At 38.6% G+C, this 14,041-nt stretch overlaps 1 protein-coding gene across 1 annotated transcript; it reads right to left on the bottom strand.

Annotated features, from left to right (window-relative positions):
* Positions 1 to 3,455: 3,455 nt before the first annotated feature.
* On the bottom strand, positions 3,456 to 13,376 carry LOC147236637 (carbohydrate sulfotransferase 15-like). The gene is made up of 8 exons (XM_086162183.1): positions 13,334 to 13,376; positions 13,047 to 13,203; positions 11,595 to 11,934; positions 10,826 to 10,969; positions 8,429 to 8,585; positions 8,095 to 8,251; positions 5,666 to 5,813; positions 3,456 to 4,266 (listed from the first exon to the last, which is right to left on the bottom strand). Exons 2-8 carry the CDS (start codon positions 13,137 to 13,139, stop codon positions 4,076 to 4,078), a joined length of 1,230 nt encoding a protein of 409 aa, XP_086018309.1. The 5' UTR covers positions 13,140 to 13,203; positions 13,334 to 13,376; the 3' UTR covers positions 3,456 to 4,075.
* Between the last annotated feature and the right edge of the window lie 665 nt (positions 13,377 to 14,041).

Genomic DNA, 14,041 nt, shown 5'->3' with positions numbered 1-14,041 from the left:
CTTCAGTGCTCAAGACTCTTTGGAAAGTATTACACCAAGTATACACAAAAAGCATCAAATTTCTCGGGATAGTTCAAGTACCCTGACCTAAATTTAGACTCTGATTCCTCTTGTAAATCAGTTTAAATGAAACAATTTTCTGTTAAGATGAATTTAATGGATGTATGATGTAATCACGTACCCATTAAAAAAGTTGATCTGATAATCTGGCATTCTCCTGGAGGTATTTGGCTGAAGACTGAATGTCAGTGCCTGATTACTTTTATTTGTGTCCAGCACTGAAGATTCAGAGCCAAACTTTGAAAATAGACATAATTTTTGTATACCAAAAGGTATGTCTTTGGTACCCTTTTCACCCTCTCCCTGTTATTATATGCTTTTCATTGACATAACTGACTAAACCAACCAATTGCATCAGCTGCAGTGGGTTTTAGAGTTTTATGTTTTTTTTTCATCTTAAGACATAAAGATAACTGACAACAAATGTGTGAATTTTATATGAGTAATACCTATACTATGGATGTATTATAGAACTCTTTCAATGTGCATACACATTCTCTCGCACAAAAGTGAACTAAAATCAGTGTCCCTCACATGAGCAGGGAATGTCAAAGGACATCTAATCAGTTTGTCACACCAATGAAAAACAGGTTGATCGTCGATACAAATTGAAGGGGCCAATTGACGATGCCTGACTACCTTTCCCCTACTAAAGCGTCAGGGCCCTCAACCAGAGTATACGGAGATTTTGTCGTAATTCACGAGGTCAATCGCCTCGTAAATGCACATAATCAAAGAGTTTAACAATGTGATTCTCCTGCAGCAGTACTCCTCTTTGATTTATTTTCCCTCGATAAGTGCAGGGTGACAAGAACCGGGGAGGTAAGGGGGGTAGTCAACCCAACAAGTGAGGCGCAGATAAAGGGTAGCGATTTTTTTTTTTTTTACAAATGACAGCGGATAATAATAGCGATCGACACATGTTTACCTGAGTGACTCATCCATGTTAAGTAGCAGTTTAAACAAACAACTCTCCCATTCAATGCTAAACAAGGCAAAATAAAGGAAAGAAACAAGCATACTGGGAAATGTGTTCTTGAGGTGAAGAAGCTGAAATGATATTCAACTCAGCTCTTGTGACTTTTTATTATTCTATATGTCATTGCATTTTTGATATCAAAGCTCTTGGGAAATTCTTGAATGCGCTGGTCTTAAACTTGAATGACTGCGCTTGAATAGAAAATAACATTGGCAAAGAAAAAATATTCATTATGAAACAACAGGATTATTGAAAGATGAGAATGTCTACAGAATATATTCACTAACATAGTGCACGTCTGTCAATAGATGGCTCACAATCTGTGCTAAGTACATCGCTGTCAATAAACAGTCAGTCAATATGAAAAGCTGCAAAATAAAAAAGGGAGGTTATATATGCTCCTCATAGAAATTATTTCTATTAAATGTGCAACTGACAGTAAACCAATCGGTATTGATTGAAAATCTATATAATTATAATTATGATCTGCAGCATATTGATTGTGGAGTTATTTCTGCAGGGAAAAATAGCCAATTTAACAAATGCAGGACTCCTTAAACACAACTGTCTACTTGTCTCACAGTTTAAAAAAAATAGTCTGCTGGTAAAAAAACAAAATTTCAATGACTAGAAGAAGAAATGAAGCTGGTTATAAAAAAAAAACATCCTTCTTGTGTCTCTGGGAGGTTTCTCCCAATGTGGTTGTGTTTATGCTCACAAAAGTAGACATGGGTAATAAAGATCCACTTTGAAAAATTAGAATATCGTGAAAATGCTCAATATTTTTTGTGACTCTTCAGAAATTGGAACCCATTCATTACACATAGAGTGGAATAATTCCAGCCTTTAATTCTTAAAATTTAATGACAAGGCTTACAAAAAATGAAATGCAAAATTCAGTCCCTCCAAAAATTAGAATATTGTGAAAAAGTTCAAGATTGTAAATTCATAGTGCCATACTCTACACAGCTGATTAAAGAGATAGCCACAGTCCTGAGAATTTAGGGGATCTTCCCAAGAGTGGACTGCAGCTGGAGTCAGTGCATTAAGAACCAATACGCATAGACGGTTCTTAGACACGGGCTACCAATGTTGCAATTTTGAATTCCTCGTTTTTTAAGCCACTCCTGAACCAGAAACAACATCAGAAAAATCTCACCTGGGTTGAGGAGAAAAAGAACTGGACTGTTGCTCAGTGGTCCGAGGTCCTCTTTTCCAGATGGAGGTTAACTTTGCATGTTTCAAGAGTCTTGGTGGAAGAGCGGAGAAGGCCCAGAATCCTCGTTGCATGTGAAATTTCAACAGCCAGTGATGATTGGGGCTTGTCATGTACTAGAGTTGGTCCACTGTGTTTTCTAAGGTCCACAATCAATGCAGCAACCTACCAGGAAATATTCTACCACTTCATGGAGATGATGATTGCATTTCCCAGCAGGAGTTGACCATCTATCCATACCAAGAGCTGGCTCAATGACATGGTGTGACTGTGCTTGATTGGCCAGGAAACTCTCCTGAGCTGAAGCCCATGGAGAAACTAAGGGGTATTATCAAGAGGAAGATGTAAGACCCAACAAGACCCATCAATGCAGAAAACTTGAAGGCCGCTATCAAATCAACCTGGGCTCCAGGTTTAGACCTGAGCAATACCACAGGCAGGCCACCTCCACGCCACGACGACACAGGTATTCATGCAAAAGGAGGCCCAAGGAAGTATTGTGCATAGAAATGAACATACTTTTCAGTACCCTAATATTTCTGTTAAGAATATCCAATGATTTATTGATCTTGTGTTATATTCTAATTTTCTGAGAGACCGAATATTGCTTATCATTATCTGTAAGCATTAATCATTTCATTTTAAGAGATAAAGGCTGGAAATATTTAACTCTTTGTGTGTTCAATTTCTGAAATGAGCAACAAAAACTATTGAACTTTTCATGATATTCAATGTTTCTGAGCTGTATTTATATGCGTTAGAGCCCTGATACAATCTAAGAGCAGCACAGTTATTGCAGCAAACAGGCAGACTTTTTTCCTTATCAGCTTTACATCACTTTAAAAACTCTCTGAATAGAACTTAATAATATGAATAGCAGCGAAGTAAGATGCAGAATTGTTAAGAATAAGGACAAAATTAGACATCCAAGTCTTTTGCTATGTCAGTATTTTTAGCTGCTTGGCTGATAGTTGAATCACACGCTTAAAATTTTATGTTGCTATCAGGGAAATCCCAGCAGATCCACGATGTAACCTTGGTAACCTACTAATCCTGCTTTGTGATGCAGCTGCAGCAGGGTTGTAATAATACAGCTTTTTACCTTTTATTAGGCTAATATTTACTTGGGATGAAGAGATGCTAATGTGGTATCCATTATTTACAAGTGAATGCAATATTAGTGGCATTCTAGTAAATGCAAATGACTGACAAACCTATATCATCAAAATATCTCTGTGAATCGAGACATGCATTGTAAACACAACACTATGAAACATTCCATCCTGTCTCTCTTGTCCACCAGTTATAGCCACATTGTTATGCGTACTTTAGTGCCCTCCTGTGATTTATTGAAGAACATCAACATTGTTCATAAAATATCAGCAAAACACCATACCATACAAAAATCAACTTGATTTTTATTTTTTTTTCTGAAGTAAATATACTGGACCCTTTGTGTAGTTCCCAAGGTTTGGGTGACAGGACAAGATGGGCAGAATTCGTACAATCAAAATGTAAAACGATCAAAATTAACAGGCTGACTTATTGAGCTACAAATGCAAAGAAAATGTTTGCAGGAGCTTTTCATACTTCCAGTACTTTTCAGTACTTCAACTGAAAGAACACACATGTTCTTAAAAAGCAAATAAATACGACAAACACCATATTCATTCAGAGCTTCAAACTGAGCATGTATATACAATAGCTGTTCACCACAGAGAGATAATCCCTCTGTCGATGCTTTGTCCTTGTTTCTTTTTAAATTGGTAATCCGTCTTTAAAAACATTTATTCTCAAATCCCATCCTTGCTCTTGATACTTCACACGTCCGCCCAGAGGAAGGACTTGTTGTCTAGTGCACTGGCCAGTTTATGGTTGAAGGGCTGGTAGAATTCCCTGAGGAGATGTCTGGTGGCCGGAAGCATAGGACCAAGATTCCTGTCTGCTGCCCGCCGGGTGTTGGACGTAGGTAGCATGGTCAGTGCTGCCTCCACCTGCTTTGATAAAGGACCTGCATGGATGACGGGTACATTTAATACCAAACCAAGCTACAGGTTCAAATTGAATAAACACAAACAATACTATTTTGACTATATATATATATATATATATATATATATATATATATATATCAGAGGAGGGCTGTCAGGGCCTGCAAGGCCTTCTCTGCTGGCCTAAAAAAAATATGTGAATCACAGATTGATTTTAATGATATATCTTGTCCATGAATGCTTGGTCTGTCCCTGTCCGCCTCCTGTCATAGCTTTTTACCTGGCTGTGCTACTTCCAGACATGTATGTTCATATTAAACCATTTAGCCAATCACATTTCAGCCATTATTTGTTGCTAGACAGGGTCAAAGTCAAAGAAATCTGCCTGGAGGCCTGCATAATCATAGGCGCTCTAGCAAAAAATACATGTCGATGAAAGTTTTGCTTCAACCAATCAGATTTTGAGTTGCAACACCAAGGCCTTCTAGAAGAGCAGGGTAATGTCAGTGTGTCACACACCCTTTGATTGAATAGTTAGAGAGCGTACTAACTAGAGCTCACATGCTGCATCTGTAGCAAGCTGCACGAACACAGATATAGTATAGTGTTGATGTAGTAGCTAATTTGTCAACACATGATGGCTGAAGGAAGAGAAGAAATTGATGTGGTTGCATATTTATTGGCAAACCCATTTTCTACACAGACTTTTCAAGAAAAGCTGGACATCATTTAGAAAGGTCAGGCAATTCCGAAGCTAGCAGGCCTGTTACAGCAAGGAAAAGGAACACGACTGAAGGCCTAGGTGTGAAATGCACACCCTGCCACACACACACACACACACACACACACACACACACACACACATATATATATATATATATATATATAGATATATATATAAAGAGGTTAATCAGAGCAGGGTACCTCTGGGAAGGGTCGAAAAGAAAAGATATCAGATGATACAATCTGAATTGTAGTGTAGTAGATTAGACGACTCTGAGGCCGAACATGATAATGCCTGCCATGCATGAAGCCACGTCAAGTGACCATTTAGTAATTTTGTACTTAGGGGCGTGATGTTTAGTGAACGTTTACTACTTGTTGATGTTGTTTGGAAATAATGGATGGAGCTTGGTTAAGAGATCTGAATTTGGGAGAGCCTACTGAGTGTCCGCAGAAGGTTTTATGGTTGCTGTTGATTTGAGACACTAAGACCTGCTGTCTGTGATGAGGATAATGAGCTTGTAATTCATAATGTGGAAAAGTAGGTGAAGCAACAGAATTGCGCAATATGTCTTGGAGCCAATAAACACATTTGTATGCATCTGTAGGTTAGATAACATTTAAGCTCAAGTTTAACATCTTAACCATGGGTTGGGTTTTGTCACTTGAACAGGCTGTACTCATGGGAATACATACCCACAGTTAGAAAATCAAAAACCCTCTTGATTGTCACTTTTAGGTCGACTGCATAGTCCTCCAGGCGAACCACTAGAATCTGCTCCCTTTTGAAAACCGTCAGCCAGTCAAGCAGGAAGACAATGTACATCCCCAGATTCAGCCTCACCTATTAAAAAACGCATTGAAATAAGTAAGCAACTCAAGCCTCTTACAAGTTTGAAGTATATATCAGAAAATTATAACACGACAGATGTAAATATTAAATGTGAGAATGTGCCAGAAAAATAAATGATTATAAACTCTTTCAAATCTAGCTTTAATAGCAATTAACATTATTGTGCTTTCAAAATAAGAACACTACTATTTCATAAACATACAGGTTGATATTAATGGCTACCAAATGTATTCATGGGAGACCACAGATAATAATTATACCACTGCAAAAAGTCTGCACACCAATACTTATGTTGTTTGAGGCATTCAGAAAAGTAAATTATGTCCACCTTTTGTAACCTTAAAATAAGTATGGGCGTCTATCCCTTAGATGCACAGACACAGTTTTGCCTCAAGAGGACGCCATAGCTCATTCCTACAGCATGAAACGCCAGCATTAATCTCAAAACTTTTTACTGTCATGTCATTCAGATCTCATGAGAACAGAAAAAAATCTGGGAGATTCTCTAATTCTTTTTAATGGATTTGAGAATATTTATCCGGGTTTCCTTGTGTTTTGAGACTGATGGGGGCAAAAAAGTATTTAATCAACCACCAATTGTGCAAGTTCTCCCAAAAAGATGAGAGCGGCCCGTAATTTTCCTCATAGGTACACTTCAGCTATGAGAGACAGGATGTGGGGAAAGAATCCGGGAAATCAGATTGTGGGATTTTTAATGAATTAATCGGTAAATTCTTCAGAAAAATAAGTATTTAGTCACCCACAAAAAGCAAGATTTCTGGTTCTCACACGCCTGTAGCTTCTTCTTAAGAGGTTCATCTGTTCTCCGCATTTTACCTGAATTAAGAGAACCTGTTTGAACTGGTTATAAGTTTAAAAGATACCTGTCCACAACCTCAAACAGTCACACTCCATACTCCACGCAGGCCAAGACCAAAGAGCTGTCAAAGGACAGCGGAAACAAATCTGTAGAAGACAAATCTGGGAAGACTGAATCTACAATAAGTAAGCAGCTTGGTGTGAAGAAATCAACAGTGGGAGCAATTATTAGAAAATGGAAAACATAAAAGACCACTGATAATCTCCCTCGATCTGGGGCTCCATACAAGATCTCATCCTGTGGGGTCAAAATGATCACAAGAAGCAAAAATCCCAGAACCAGACGGGGGGACACAGTGAGTGACCCGCAGAGAGCTGGGACCAAAGTAACAAAGGCTTCAGTAACACACTACGCCGCCGGGGAGTCAAATCCTCCAGTGCCAGACGTGTCCCCCTACTTAAGCCAGTACATGTTCAGGCCCATCTGAAATTTGCTAGGGAGCATTTGGATGATCCAGAAGAGGATTGGGAGAATGTCCAACGTCTATTTGGTCAGATGAGACCAAATTGAACTTTTTGGTTAAATACTCAACTTGTCGTGTTTGGAGGAGAAAGAATGCTACCTGCTGTGAAGCTTGGGGGTGGTAAATTGGTGCTTTTGGGCTGTTTTTTTGCAAAGGGACCTGGACGACTGATCCGTGTAAAGGAAAGAATAAATGGGACCATGTATCGTGAGAATTTTTGAGTGAAAACCTCCTTCCATCAGCAAGGGAATTGAAGATGAGATGTGGCTGGGTCTTTCAGCATGACAATGATCCCAAACACAGCGCCCGGGCAACAAAGGGGTGGCTTCGTAAGAAGCATTTCAAGGTCCCGGAGTGGCCGAGCCAGTCTCCAGATCTAAACCCTGTAGAAAATCTTTGGAAGGAGTCGGAAGTCCTTGTTGCCCATCGACGACCCCAAAACATCACTGCTCTAGAGGAGATCATTCTGCATGAAGGAATGGGCCAAAATACCAAGGTGTGTGAAAACCTTGTGAAGACTTACAGAAAATGTCTGACCTCTGTCATTGCCAACAAAGGGTATATAACAAAGAATTGAGGTTAACTTTTGTAATTGACCACCATAATTTGCAAATAAATTATTTAAAAATCAGACAATGGGATTTTCTGGATTTTTTTTTTCTCATTCTGTCTCTCATAGTTGAAGTTTACCTATAATAAAAATTACAGGCTTCTCTCATCTTTTTAAGCGGGAGAGCTCGCACAATTGGTGGCTGACTACATTCTTTTTTGCCCCTCTGTAACTTGCTGCTTCTTCTGTAGCAAAACCTCCAGTCACAGCAGTCCTTACATCTCTTGAGTTGGATGATCACTTGATTATATCAGAGCACATAGATAATTTATTCATAACCACTCAATTTCAGGGATGGGGATTTTGAATCTCGGCTTACTGGCATCAGGTTGGAGGGGCTGCTGTTGTACACACAGGACCGAAGGGACTTTTCCAAAAGGCAGGACTGAAACAAGAGTATAGACTCCATGACCTTTTGATGGAAGTCCTCTGCTGACTTGTTGTTCATCTTAAAATACAGGTAGTCAGAATATAGTCTGGGAACAAAAATGAAATTGATTTATAAGCCGATTTGAAGAACTGAAAAGCATTGATTTACAGCAATTATAATCTGTGATGATAAATTACATAATAGCCCTTTGCAAACTTTGATAGAATTATTAGGACTTGAGAAAAGTACTCTATCTGTACAAAAATCTATTTCTCCACAATACCTCTCTACTGGATCTCTTAGCATGATGATGATTTTGGCATTAGGCAGAGCTGCATGTATAAAGTCCTGTGCAAGAAATGGGGGCTCTATCCCCTCTTTGTCTCCATGGAGATAGCTCCAGGCTTGGTTGTCCCACATAGTGGATGCGCTGGCTTCACCTGTCAAGACAATGACAAGTCTTACCATCACCTTGGGCATCCATAGCTCACTTAAAATGCAGCAAGGACTGCAGAAATACAGCCATAATACAGTGGTGCCAAATGTGAAGATTAAATATGAATGTTATGTCTATTGGGTACATCATTTATTTGTGGCTGTATGGCTACAATATTTTCATAATGTGGAGTAATTTGGGTAGACGTGCAAACATCCAAACAAACAATGTGTATAACATTGCCAAGGAAGAATGACTAGAAACCCTTAAGTTATTTATTTCCTCTGAGTAGAACATCAGTTTGCTGTTGATTTTAAACTGGGCCATCAAAAGACAAATGCCAAAAGAAAAATCAAGCCATGGTAATGTGTGTAGTATATGAATATGTTCGCTTTCCACCGCCCGTTTGCATGTCTCAACAGGTTCGATCGCTCTGACTCAAAACAGAAAGCATGAAGCAAACAATGGTGTCCTCAAATGTCATTCACTTAATTGAACCCTAGGTAGATATTATGAAATATGAGTCATTACGCAGATTGTGACGAACTTTACGGCGGTGACCACAAAACTAGAGAATGTTAGCAGCAGATGAAATACACAGAAGTAGTTTCACAGTGATTTCCAAGTGCATAGACAGAGAAACATTAGTAGGATTGAGATTATGTGCCGCTTTTATGCTTTTCTCAGCTTTCCCAGTTCAGCAGGGGTCCAGGAAAGTCATAAAAAATGACAAATGTTGCATCTTATCCAACATTTTTCAACTCTTGGCAGACAATAACCAGTTAAAAAAAAAGCTTGGAAACATTTTTTGCAGCCCGCAGCATTCCCCTACATAGATCATGTATACTTTGAATTTTCAGAGTAGTATTAAGTGCACTGTATAGATTATGTATCCTGGTATCATGGCATATATTGTTTTGCACTACATTGAATATGATGCTGAGAATGTTATTTATTTTACATTATCAATTTGTTTATAAGGTCATGTGCTGTGTTCTGTTTGTGTATATAGTATACACAATATTTCTTGTATTAAATGTATTATGACAGATGGCTTATTATTGTCCATGTTACTAATAAACGTGTCTAGTTTTTATCCACCACATACATTCTTAATTTCTTATTTCTAAAGCACAACATGTAATTATTCCTTGCGACTGTGAGATACAGATGGTATATTCCAGATCACTGTGACTGACCTTTTCAGACAAATACAGCAACACATTTGTGGCGTAGCATTATTTAGTGGCGCTCATACTGCAATCAATTAAAATAATATGCTGTTCTTGCAAAGCATAGTTTTGGTTGAAACAGCACACACAGCATTGGGGGCTGATATGAAATAGGTATTGAACATTGTGCTAAACTCCTGCAATACATGCATATGACCAAGAACAATGTGATCAAACACACTGAAAGATATCTCGAGATAGAATTTCTTGACAATTTTATGAAAATTATATCATGTAAAAAAATGATTCCTATCATAATTGCTAATACCTTATCCCCTGTCAAATATCTGCATAAAAAGTAGTCGATATATCTTTTTTATACCAAAAAACTTTTAAGAAATTCACTGTTTTGTTCAACGATAAGGATTTAGCATAATTTTTTGTCATGTTTACCCCCACACAAATTTCCCCTGGCAGCCACATTCCATCATATTCTCAGTACATCAACACTTTCCACTTTTATCTCTCCCTATCTAAAAATGTATCCTCTATGCACATCTCACTAGTTTACTATGAAAATGTGATTTCAATGATTTCGTTTGTTTATCTATAACAGCAAGGTTTGATTTAGCTTGATATCAGCAACAATGCACAGAGAAAGAAGATGCAATAGCCTCCATTAGAGTATTACATTCTATTTAAACAATTTCCAAAGCATGGGATTGTTAAAGCACATCTCATCTCATCTCATGTGAACATTTTAATACCACAGAATATCTAATACTGCGAGTGGTATTTCCATTTGGCTCTACACATACACACTGTGGTGCGTCTGAGGTCAAAGCCGCAAGTTGGAAATTCACAGAAAATGAGTATGGTGTAATAATCAAGGAAAGAATGACAAAATGGACCTGTAATTTGAATTGTGGTCAGAACAGAACGGCGTGCATATTTGATCTTCCTCTGAATATCCCACAAATGTAACAGATTCTTCCACTTGATGTTAAACATCCATTAACAAAAGCAAATGGTACCCATCCTTGCACACAAAAACACTTTCACATATGTTCACCTGTTACGAGCTGGGATTCATGAAGATCTCCAGATGACTTTCCACTGCTTTTTGCTTGGACATTGCGAGCTGCCAAGTCAAATAGATCCAGGTAGTCTTCCACAGAGAAATTTTTCTGGAGGCCATCTTTTATATGCATATAACCTGCACCACACAGTTCACCAAAATAGCACTTAATATTTACTCTTGTATATAGTACCACTTTATATGATTATTTAATAACTTGAAACCAAAAAATTAGGGCTTAGAGAAAGACTTGATTCCAAAAGGCCAGAATATTAATCAAAAATAAGCAAAAAACTCATGTTATGCTGAAACAGTATGCACTTCTCCTGTCAGCAGAGGGTTAGTCGGTGGAAAAACATTGGCCTGAAGTATTCAACTGCAAATCGATATAATACCACAGTAACAAAATTATGGTAATAATCCTAATATAATGCAAATTCCATGTTCAAGTCAAAAAAGCATTAAAATTTAGTGTCTGCACCCCAATTTGAGGATACGCTGAACAGAAGTCACAAGCATTTCGAGTTATCATCTGTGTAATGATTTTTTTACAGCGACAGGCTACCAAAAAAGCCACGCTAACCAGTGATGATGAACAAACAAATGTTTTTTATACTGTACATTGTAGACTGGCCGATAATGGAGTTTAACCTGAGCTGGATGACTCAAGCTCGGCATTTATAGAAATACATGTTGTTAAAACATCTTGTTTCATTATCTAGAACTCAAACAAGATGGCTAGAATTGCCATCCATCCTCTTACCAAAGCGTTTCCTGGTCCACCAGTGAGGCTCCTTAATGGTATTAAACTTGATATCTGGATGCAGCAAAAGTCTGTGGAACAAGTCGGTAGTGCCACACTTCGGTTGACCAATAATAAAGAAGTACGGCAGGCAGCGCAAACGAAACATTTTGCCCCTTCTGTGTCGCAAGTGCTGCGAGAAGTTGGTTTTCAAACGTTCGCAAACAGCCTTAAAGTTCTTGGAGTGAAGACAGAAGAGGCTCTCCCCATATGGATCTGAGATGAGTTTACTGTCAAACTCTTCATACCAGCAGGGGCTTTTAATAGTAGGCAGGAACTGACGGGGCACTACCGTGAACAGCTGTGAAGAAAATAAAAAATAAAATAAAATAAAACTAAAACACTGGGGGGAATTAAATATCTTGCATCTTACAATTCTGCCCCAGAAAGGACCATTTAGTGAAGCCTCGAATTCAAACAAAATGTGTTGTTTGAAGATGCATAGATTAACAGGAAGGTGCTTTCATACTGCTACAATCAGGCAAGGATGTAGCAATGACAAAACAATATGGAGAAGTGATATAAATCAGTTTGATAAAAAAAAGTAGAGCTTACAACTTGTTCAAGTGTAAAGTGAGAAATGGATCTTTAGTTTGGGGTGTAAAAATTATAGGGAAAATACAGCAGATCAGTTGTATCTTGGTAACAACTTCTACCACTTATGGAATAGTGAAGAGTCTGGCTCGTCGATTCTGGCTAGTGTTATAGCAGAAGAGCCGGGTGCCTTTCATTTGCAGAATGTCGTGGGCGGGCAGGAGTTTTACAATAAAGGATGCAACTAATTTGGAGTAATTATGTTGTGCACAGACTAGTTAGACGTAGGAAGTAGAAGGCCATGAGGGCGATCAAGAACATGATTTTGTATGTTAACCAGCCTGGTAAGAATTGGCCCTGCAAGATAAAGTTGGATATTTCACTGAGGAGTGTGATGTCAGAGAATAAAGATGAATATATATATATATATGTATCTACAGGCAATGCTTCCTAATATACGAGGCATCTTTGCTGAGATATTTGTGCATTTGTTTATCTTGTTGTATTGAATAATTTTTTACACCCACCTCTCAAACTCTACTATAACACACACAAAGTCAAAAGTAATGTCACATTAGCAATTTCTTGCGAAACTGGTGTATTTGGTCCCTGAAACTCCCACTTGGACTAATACATGTGAAGGAAATATGATTTGCAAAAATGTTTTGTCACCATAAATTGTGCTTTTCATGGTCATTGATCTTCCTTTATGTTGCAATTGGGCATATTATAGGTATTACTGTCTTTAAGCATTTGGCTGCAAATGAATAATCGTCATTCTAGCGAAGGATAGGCATGGAAAATCCACACATTGTAACTCTGAGGGCCTACAATAACAAAAACTTGCAGAAAAATGAATTAATTATTTTCCAGACTTACATGGGGGTCTGTTCCAATGATTTCCCGTTCATCGGGGGCCTTCCTGGATGGATATTCTAGTTTGGAGTCAATTATCTTCACCAGTAGTTTCATGTCAATTAAAGTCTTTCCGGGGGAAACGTTGGCCACAGCCGTGCTGGTCGGAATAACCACTACTCTAAATTGATAGGACAGCGGTGTAAACAAAAGTCCTTTCTTGTCCCAAGCTAGGATGTAAGAGGCCATTATGAGGAACAAAAATGTCAAACCCAGGCAAAAGCTCATCACTTTGACTTTTGAAATAATACCCAGGTTGGTCATGGGGCACGGCAAGAGCGACTTGACGTCCAGATTTTCAGTCAGATGTGCGTCAAAAAATGTCCTGACAGGACTTTTGCCGTGGTCCTCAGCTAACGGCATGTTGTGGAGACCGTCGACCGGGTCTGTTTGGTTGGCGCTCCCATATTTGGAATTGAGTCCTGACATGATGAGATAAAGGCAGTATGGGCATGTAGAAAGAGAAGCTGATAAATGACTCTCAAAATTCAAGCTTATAATAATCGACTAATAATCTTTCTTGAAAAGAGGCGGACGCGTCCGTTCATCGTGGCATCGACAGGCAGGTTGATGCGGCTCCTCATTTCTTCCTCGCCCGGGTGTTCAGCACAGCTTTCTGTAAATTAGAAACAGCTGTTAAAACCAAGTGAATGGCTATTTTATAAGTTCGGATTTCTTTGTACCATAAGTGAAGCGGGATAGTTCCTTTTGAAGTATTTCATTCATCTCCCATCCAAAGAAAATGGTACGGGCACTTTTAATATTCAGGTGCTTGAGGGAGCTTTACTCTCCCTCTGAGGCATCATGTGTGAATTTCAAGCTTCCTGCCTCGGCATAACTCACCTTTGAAATGGTCGAGGTCAGCCGCGAAGTGTGTGTGTGGTCTGTCAGACGGTGAAACCTTCCTTTTGGGGGGTGGGGCTATATATTAACATTGAAGATTGGCTTAACCATGAGAC

This window comes from Fistularia commersonii, chromosome 2 (genome assembly GCF_037954325.1).
Source record: "Fistularia commersonii isolate RoL2024-O1a breed Wild chromosome 2, RoL_Fcom_v1.0, whole genome shotgun sequence".
In the NCBI taxonomy this organism is placed as follows: domain Eukaryota; kingdom Metazoa; phylum Chordata; class Actinopteri; order Syngnathiformes; family Fistulariidae; genus Fistularia; species Fistularia commersonii.
The sequence above is the reverse complement of the archived record's forward strand: the minus strand, read 5'-3'. Positions and strand labels throughout refer to the sequence as shown.